The sequence below is a fragment of the Monodon monoceros genome, unplaced genomic scaffold, assembly GCF_005190385.1.
Source record: "Monodon monoceros isolate NGI ecotype Baffin Bay Population unplaced genomic scaffold, NGI_Narwhal_1 Super_Scaffold_3, whole genome shotgun sequence".
Lineage (NCBI taxonomy): Eukaryota > Metazoa > Chordata > Mammalia > Artiodactyla > Monodontidae > Monodon > Monodon monoceros.
This window is the reverse complement of record NW_021703780.1, coordinates 23,844,031-23,853,031: the sequence shown is the minus strand read 5'-3', so window position 1 is coordinate 23,853,031 and position 9,001 is coordinate 23,844,031. Positions and strand designations below refer to the sequence as shown.

Genomic DNA, 9,001 nt, shown 5'->3' with positions numbered 1-9,001 from the left:
AGCAGATTTTGCCTACACACATGTGCAGGCATACACACACACACACACACACACACACACACACACACACACGCACCATCTCCCAGGTGGGAGAAGTTCAGGAGCCCAGCCATGGGGGTAGCTCAGTTTTCTTCCACCCTCCCAAGACAGCTGCTCTACTTCCCCCATTGTCCCAATGTGGCAGACTCTCCCTTATCAGCTCTTCTTTCTTTACCTCCCCAAATTGTAGGCTCCAAATCCCTTTCCTCATTCTCTCCTACTGTTTAGATTCCCATTGTGCTGCAGTGCCCTCCCTGCCAGATACCCTCTCCCTAGCATTTCCTCTGCCATTTCTTTGAGACAGTATAGTCCATTGGCTAACCCTACTCATTCAGATTCTTGACTGGGAACCCCCTGAAATGTCCTACAGTAACTCTGATGCCTGGACAAGCCATCCCCTCCCCACCCCCCTCCCCCCACTTTGCCAAATAAAGCACAATCCAAACAGTTATTTGAAAACAGTGACCGTTTTTCACCGGTCTCATTTCACCATCTGGTCAACCAGCATGATATCCTGTTGGGTTCTCACACTCCCAATTCCACTCCCACGCTCCATTATAGAGCTCAGCACACCCTTTCTGAGTTCCCAACATTCCTCTTTGTCTCTCAAGGTCTCCATCTCAGTCCCCCTTCCTGGCTGTCACTTCCCTCAACGTTCAGAGGCTTCCCTGTGTGTAGGAGATACCAGGGTATCTGCAGAGACTGGAGCAGGCTCCCTGCTCTCTCTGGGTCCTGGACAGATGTCTCAATAAACTGTGTGAACTGGATTAGACTTTTTGCCTTCTTGGAGCCCTGGGTCTCATCTTGGGACCTGAGTGATGCTCTCCTATGCCTCTAAAGGTCCTGTGTCCCCCACTTTCATTCATAAATTGGCCTGGTATTTCTTACATCTTACAGCTCCTCCCACAAAGGAGGAAAATCATAAATATTTGTTAAACTGAAAGCAGGGGTTAGTTGGTCTCCCAGATCCTTCCTCTCACATCTCTTCTCTCTCGTTGCCCCAGGAAATCCATTCTTGTCCCACTGCCCATTCACTCTGCAGTCCTCCCCTCTCCTTACATAGAGCCTTAATGATTTCCTCCCCCTCCCCACCTGGCTCCTTCTCCTTATCCATTAGTTGGCCTCACCTTCAAGATGTCATCCTCTCTGGGAGTCCCGAGCGTCGATTTCCTGGGTTTCTGGGACACCAGGAGCCTTGGGAAGGCTGGAACACAGCAGCCCGGACCACATTCCTGGGGACTGAGTAGGAGCTAAGGGGGGTGTGGTTCTGGGAGCTGCGGGTGGAGGAAGTGAAAGACAGAGAGGACAGGGGCATGACGGGTGTGCAGCCGAGCAAGGTGACCCACTGGCCTACATTGAAACGCCCCAGCCCATGACAGAACAGTGTCCTCCCCACCTTCGCACTCCTGCTGCCTCTGCTGTGGTTCTAGAGTGACAGCTGGGAGAGGTGAGAGGGCTGAACACTACAGTGGGGAAGGGGAGGTGGCCTCCATGGGAGAAGATTGAAAAAGTAGACAGGGCGCCAAGGGCCACGCGACTATGTTCTGGAGACAGCAGGGAAGACACTGAGGCCAAGGAAGCTCTCATGCCCCAAGGAGGGGAGGGTGGGCTGTGCTCACCCTTACAGGAAGAGCCTCACCCCAAAGCACAGGCCACCTCTCAGAGCCTCTGCTTGGCTGCAAAGGAATTCACCCCTACCTTAGGATCTAGCTCATTCCCTCCTATTGGGATGATGTCAGCTGGCCCCAAATTTAGGACTGTTGTTGAATTCTCGAATCAGCAGAAATATGTTTTGTTGATCAGAAATGACCTGGGGCAGCTGAGCCAACCTGCAGGGTTGACTGAAGACAGAGGAGGCCTCCAGAACAGTCCCGTTTCTGTCATCACTGTGGGGTCACCCTTGGTTACCATGTGCCCCCTGGACTGCAGCCAATGACAGGAATCAAGGCCCTCAGAGGCTCTGTGGACCGCAATTGTGGGAGGGACGCAGCCTCTGACACGAGTATTCCTCTAGTTTCTGGTGTGATCCAGGTCAAAATGTTTTGCAAAGCTGTTGGATGTCACCCCAAAAGGCTGCTGCCCTGTACCCACTGGCCAGATCTGCACTCTTTTTAAAAAAATTTTTATTGGAATATATGTTGTCCACTGGCCAGATCTGGAGAGGAACTCTTTACCCTTCCAGTAGCCAGCTAGCAGGGGCTGGGGATGAAGATGGAATAGTAAAATCTAACAGCTAATATTTAAACTTCATGCAACAAGAGAAGCCTAGTCTGGGTGCGTCTTGGAAGCAATAGAGAAACAAAGGCGTTTAAACACTTTTTATAGGAAAAATTCAAACATATTTAAGAGTAGACAAAATACTTAATGAATCCCTATGCTCTCATCATTCAGCCTTAACAATGATCAGCTCATGGCTATTTGACATGTCAATGCCCTCCTTCTACTTAGTTGGAAACATCTGCTCTCTCTCTCTCTCTCTCTGTATCTCTTGTATATTCTGTGGATACATTTGACCATCTCAGGTAGGCAGACTTGTGCCCTCCCCATAACCAGAGATGTCCACGTCCTGATGCCTGGAAACTGAATATGTGAGGCTACATAACAAAGGGAAACTGTTTGCAGATGGAATTACGGTTGTTAGTCAGATGACCTTAAAGTAGAAAGATTATCTGGGATTATTTGGGTGAGTCCGAGGTAATCATAAGGGTCTTTAAATATGGGAGAGGGAAGAAGAGGAGGTCAGACTGATGCAATGTGAGAAGATCCTGCTGTTTCTGGCTTTGAACATGGAGGAAGGGGACCATAAGCCAAGGAACTCAGGTGGCCTCTAGAAGCTGGAAGATGCAGGGAAATGGATTCTTCCCTAGGGCCTCCAGAAAGGCTCTGCCAACACCTCAATTTTAACTCAGTGAGACCCATGTCAGACTTCTGCTCTTCAAAATTGTAAGATAGTAAATTTGTGTTGTTGTAGGCCATTAAGTCTGTGGTTACTTGCTATAGCAGCCATAGCAAACCAATACACCATCATCTCTTAAGGATGGGAACCAGGTCTATTTCCCTAGACACAGGGTCTCATCTAGGAGCAGCCCCTCAGAAGGGGGCACTTCTGCACCCCAGAACCTCCTGCAGGTTGAGGTCAAGATGATGTAGCTATGGGGATGCACGAGAAAGGGGTGCTGGAAGAGAATGATATGGATCCCAAAGAGAAACAGAATCAGGTGTTTCTGTTGTTGAGAAATCAGTGACGAGATTGGGACCCCAAGGGCGAAGGTCCTCATGTGCCTGGTGTCAGCAGCCAGGAGGGGTACGGCTGGCAACCAGTGATGAGCTGTGAGCCAGGACACCTGGGTTAGGAAGGGGTGGGGAGCTTGAGGAGAGGAGCAGGGTGGGAACACCCAGCTTCCCTGAGTCATTCAAGTGGCATCTGTTGTCACAGAATGAATTAGGAACGAGGTTGGAACGTAGAGATATATTGTTTCCGCAAGCACTGGCTCAGCCTGTTTCTGGTGTCCCCCACCCACTAACAGGATAAAGGGCTGGCTGTCTTGAGGCTGAGGGACATGCAGAGCAAGATGCAGGGCCACGTCGCAGGGAGCCGGGCTCCTTTGGGCCTGCTCCTGGTCTGTCTTCATCTCCCAGGTATGGAGGCTGTGCCAACCTTTGGGCAGGAGCGGACTGGTGGTCCTCGGGGAACTGGGACTGAGGGAAGAGGTAAAGGTGGGAGTGTGTACACTTGGGTCCCTGCGGGAGGAAAGAGTTGGCGCAGGCAAAGTGGAGGGACTTGAAGCAAAGGGAATCAGGGAGTCAGGGAAGGGAGGGCACTGAGACTAAATATCTGGCCCACTGGCTGCCTCCTCTTCCCCTCCCCTCAGGCCTCTTTGCCCGGAGCATCGGTGTGGTGGAGGAGAAATTTCCCCAAGACTTGGGGATCAACCTGCCTCTGCTTGGACAACCTTCCTTGACCAGCCCCTCCAACTTGGAACATCCTCAGCCCAAACCAGACCCTGAGCCTAACGATTCAGCAAGGGCTCCTCTGAAGCCCGATGCTTCTCCGTCACAGGGCTCTCAACCTGAAGGAGGTGCTGGGGTACAGATGTGGTCCCCGTCTGGGAAGCTGCCCTCCATGGACTCCTGGTCCTCGGAGGACCCTTGGCCGATGATGCCTGCTGTGGTCGAGGACCATGTGGGAGAAGAGCTGCCTGAAGAACCGTCCTACTTTTCTAGTGCGGCTGCCCTCCCTCCGGGCAGTGGGCCTTTTCCTGAAGAGCCCTTTGCATACCCCGCGGACCCCTCACCCGAGGCTTCACTCCTCCACAAGGACTCTGAGTCTAGATGGCCACTCCGCTCTAATGTGCTGGGCGCCCAGAGAAAAATCCTTGCCCGACCCCGTCCCGGGTCTCTCATCAATGGGATTCGATGGCCACTTCTGCCTGGTTACCCCTGGGGGCCCCTGAATCCCAGTGTACCCTGGGGAGGTGGAGGTCCTGGCACTGGATGGAGACCAAACCCCTTTTACCCTTTTGGAAACTGGGGTAACAGTAATCAATACCCAAGTACTACCTGGGGGTATCCAGGTATCAGATGGAGGATTATTAATTGGTATCCAGGTATTGGCTGGAAGAATATTCATCTACACCCAGGCAATAATCAATTTCCTCCCAGACTTCTCCGTGCTCCTGGCTCTTATTAGAGCATCCCAGCCGGCTTTCCCAATCCTCAAAACCCTGGGTCATAATGGAGTTAGGAGAATGACAGAGCGGGGGCAGCCCTAAGTTAGAAGTCAGAGAGGGGGGTCCTGCTCCCTCCCCTTGCAGTATGAGCTAAATCAAGATCCTATCAGCTGTTTTCTAACGTCCTCTCCACTTTCACTGCCTCCCTGCTCCCCATATGCTGATCCCCAATAAAACACAGCACTTACTGAATCCGCTTCTTCTCAGTGTCTTTGTTTCTGGGTGCAAACTGGAGTTTTGTCCATCCCCATTTTCTAGTCATCCTCATGTCCCTCTAGGGTCCTCCTGACACTCTCTTGCTATCCCCATCCTTTGCAAAAGATCAAAGCCCAGGTGTTTGAGGGTGGGGCCTTGTGGTCTCATCTGGGCCAAGTGGGAGAGCTGGTTCTAGAATTGTCCTGGAATCTGAAAAGGGGAGGAGGGGCAGCAGGACTAACTGAGGTGGCACCTGTGGCAGGAGGCAAGGATGAAGTCCAGGAGGTTGGTACCAGGGCCAAGTGGGGAATGAATAGTCTTTGATTCAGAGACACAGAGGGTCAGAGAGAGTCATTTTTGTCTATGCTTACCTTTTCTTCCCAGAAAGTTATGGTTCTTGGAAGTGGAAGAGGCATTGATGTCCCTTACACGCATCACTTGGTACACTGTGCCCCAGAGAACTACAGACTTTGGGCATTTGCTGAACAAATAGCAGACCTCAATAGAGGAAGAAAGGAAGGGGAGAAGGGACAGGAAGAGAGAAACTTGGAGCCAACAGTCCTGCCTATGGCTGCATTTGATGCTTTTACTCTCAAGTGATGACACAGTCTCTTCTTTTGGTCACACTACCCTCCCTTTGGTTTTCCCAGGAGCTCAGTATCCTTGTACAGGAGTTGGAGTGGGGTGAGGAAGGGTCATTCTAAGAAAGTGCAGAAGGAAGTTAACAGAAGCTGGTGGGGGTGATGGGGTTTCCAGGGGGCACACTTCTGGTGTCCACCCATGTCTTCCCATCACCAGTCACACCACCCTCTATCACCCCAACCTCCTTCCCCAATTCTTTCCCACCCTGGACTCTCACTTTCTCCCTGTCCTGGGGCAGGCGGTTCTGTTTTCAGCACCTGTCTCTTCCACAAGCCCAAGCTCATTCTTAGGCTTGGTCTCATTTCTGTCTGTCCCTCTTTCTGGCTGCCTCCCTCTCACTCCTATTTGCACTTTTAAATTCTGTGTCGGCACTCCCCTCCTCTGTTCCCCACAAGCACCACGGGAAAGGGACTTTGCTTGTTCACTGCGGAACTCCCAGCACCACGGACAGCGTCTGGACCAAGGTCAGCACTCAGCAGACACTGAGCCAACGCACTCGCACTCTCTCTCTGACTCCCTTGTTTTCTCTCTTCTTCCACTTTATTCCTGAGCCACAGGGCTGCACACAGACTCCCATCTGTACTGCTACCATGCCCTTCCCAGAGCCTCACTGACATCTCCCTAGAAACCCCACAAAACCCTTCCTAGCTTGGGAATGCTCTGTACATTCCATTCTTTCACCTTCATTAACAACTGTGAGGAAGAGGTTGTAAGATAAAGAAACTGAAGCTCAGAGAGGTTAAGCAATTTACACAAGGTGACATAGCTAACACGTGACAGAGTCAGTGACTCAAACCAAATTTTTCTATCTGTCCAGGGAGTGTTCGAGTATATTATGCAATTAACAAAAACCCATCTAATTTTTATTGAGTACTTGCTATGTGCCAGACTCTGGACGAGTTGCTTTCACAATACCCTTCCAGCTAATTGCCACAACAATCCCATTGTGTAGGCACTGCTGGGCCCATTATACAGGTGGAGATACTGAGGCCCAGAGAGGGAGGTGAGCCAAGGCTGACAGAGGTAACACTGAGCCGAGGGAGCGCAGTTCATCCACTGCTCGCTGCTGATGGATGGTCCCGGGTAGCCGTGGTCAGCTTTGTCGGACTGGCCTTTGCTTTAGGGTTAGTTGTTGCTATTAAAAAAAAAAAAAGTGAGATTGGTCACTAATCTGTGATATCATAAATGTCCTAAGGTCTGCAGTGGGAGCTGCTGCTCATATACAGATTTTTACATTTTTATTAGTGGTTAATTGGTGGAAGTAGCTGCTGGAGTAGCAGGAGTCATTTCTTGAAGGTTCTACAGTAGAGAGAGCACTTGGCTGGAAGTTGGAAGACAAGGTTCCCCTTCCATGTGCCCACACAGCTCTCTCTGCTGTGACAATTTGGGCTGGTCATTTGCCTCTGCAGACCTTAGTTTTCTCATCTGTAAAATGGGATGAAAGCAGATGTCCAGTCTACCTCGCAGGATTGTTATGAAACTTAATTAAGATAATGATAGGACTTCCCTGGTGGTGCAGTGGTTAAGACTCTGCGGTCCCAATGCAGGGGGCCCAGGTTCGTTCCCTGGTCAGGAAACTAGATCCCACATGCATGCCACAACTAAGACTGGGCCACAACCAAATAAAAAAAAATAAATGATAATAAATAAATAAATATTAAAAAAAAGATAATGATAAAGTGCATTAGAGACTGAAAAATGGAGCAGGTGTAAGGGCCTGATTATAATGCAAAATGTTGTCTCAGTGAGGCAGTCCTGGTGGCATCACAGAGAAGGAGAGTTCTCAGCCCACAGTGGGCTGGTCGGTGAAGTGGCCATAGTTGACTTCACGGTTGACTGTTGAGTGTGGTGTGATGCTTCCCCCTGGGAATTACACTCAAGAGAATTATTCCAAGATCAAGAAGGGGGAGTCGGCTCCTCCTTGAACTATTTCATTCCTCAAACAAACTTGTGTTCTCTCAGACGTTTTTCACTTACACACATACTCTCGGGTGATTGTAATAATGGCGTCCTTTATCACATATTTACCATGAACAAAATGTGTTACAGGGTTATCTCAACTCTCACAACAATTCTAGGATGTACTTACTCTGATTATTTCTATTTTACAGGTGAAGAGACTGAGGCTCAGCAAGGTTAGGTAACTTGCTGAAGGTCACACAGCCAGTAAGAGGTGGAGCTTGGGTATGGTACCATTTGGAAACCACAAGCAAAGTTGGGCAAACTGCACAGAGCAGGTGAAAGCAAGATTCTCCAGCCCCTACAGTTTAATCACCACCTGGAGTCCTTCCTCCGACACGTCCATTTTCAGCCATTTTCATGTCATCTGAAGACCAGCAGCCAGACTGTGCTTTTGTCTCTCCAGACCAAATGCCTGCCTCTTGTGTTCCTCTCATTCCACTGGAAGGATGTCCCCTATTGCCTTTTTATACCTCTTTCTTTCTTTTCTTTTTTTTTTTTCATTGTTTGGCAGCTCACGGGATCTTAGTTCCTCAACCAGGGATAGAACCCGCGCCTTCGGCAATGAAAGCCTCGAATCCTAACCACAGGACCACCAGGGGACTCCCTCTACCTCTTTCTAAGTCTGCTTTCTCCCTTTGCTGTCAGGAAACTGGTAAACACATCAGGAAGACACTTTTATGAGCCCAGATTGTCACACGTGAGACTGAGCACACCAGCCCTCGGGAAGATTGGTCACATGCCAGGGTTTCTAGTTCTGTCCACTCACAGAATATCCTGGTCAAGGAGGCCTGTACAGTCCAGGGGAGGGATAGTGGGAGGAGAATAGGTGTTTCAGGTCTTAGAGGCATGGTCGTGGCCAGGGTAGGAAGGACCATTTTCACATTCTCAGTAGCAATGACTGTTCGGGGTTGTTATTGTCCCCACAGAGATCAGTGCGGTGGATATGGTTTATCCTGAGGTGGTAGTAAAGTTGGTGCTATACCTGCTGTTTGGTTTAAAGCAGTGGGCTAGGGGCTTCCCTGGTGGCACAGTGCTTGAGAATCCGCCTGCCAATGCAGGGGACATGGGTTCGATCCCTGGTCCGGGAAGATCCCACATGTCGTGGAGCAACTAAGCCCGTGCACCACAACTACTGAGCCTGCGCTCTAGAGCCCATGAGCCACAACTGCTGAGCCCGTACCCCACAACTACTGAAGCTTGCGCGCCTAGACCCCATACTCCGCAACAAGAGAAGCCACCGCAATGAGAAGCCTGCCCACCACAAAGAAGAGTAGCCCCCGCGCACCGCAACTAGAGAAAGCCCACGTGCAGCAAGGAAGACCCAACGCAGCCAAAAAGAAATAAATTTATAAAAAAAAAAATAAATAAAGCAAAAATAAATAAATAAATAAATAAATAAAGCAGTGGGCTAGGTTGATGTGAAATAATTTCTG

General features: G+C 50.0%; 1 protein-coding gene across 1 annotated transcript; it reads left to right on the top strand.

The window, feature by feature from the left end:
• The first annotated feature begins 3,599 nt into the window (after positions 1-3,599).
• On the top strand, positions 3,600-4,729 carry CUNH6orf15 (chromosome unknown C6orf15 homolog). Its single transcript, XM_029242587.1, has 2 exons — positions 3,600-3,678; positions 3,912-4,729. The coding sequence occupies exons 1-2, from the start codon at positions 3,600-3,602 to the stop codon at positions 4,727-4,729; spliced, it is 897 nt and encodes a 298-aa protein (XP_029098420.1).
• The last annotated feature ends 4,272 nt before the right edge of the window (positions 4,730-9,001 follow it).

Excerpts from the sequence above, each read along its gene's own strand:
- CUNH6orf15 (XM_029242587.1), top strand. The coding sequence starts at position 3,600 with ATGCAGAGCAAGATGCAGGGCCACGTCGCAGGGAGCCGGGCTCCTTTG. Across the intron at positions 3,679-3,911 it reads GGTCTGTCTTCATCTCCCAG|GCCTCTTTGCCCGGAGCATC; the intron begins GTATGGAGGCTG and ends CCCTCCCCTCAG.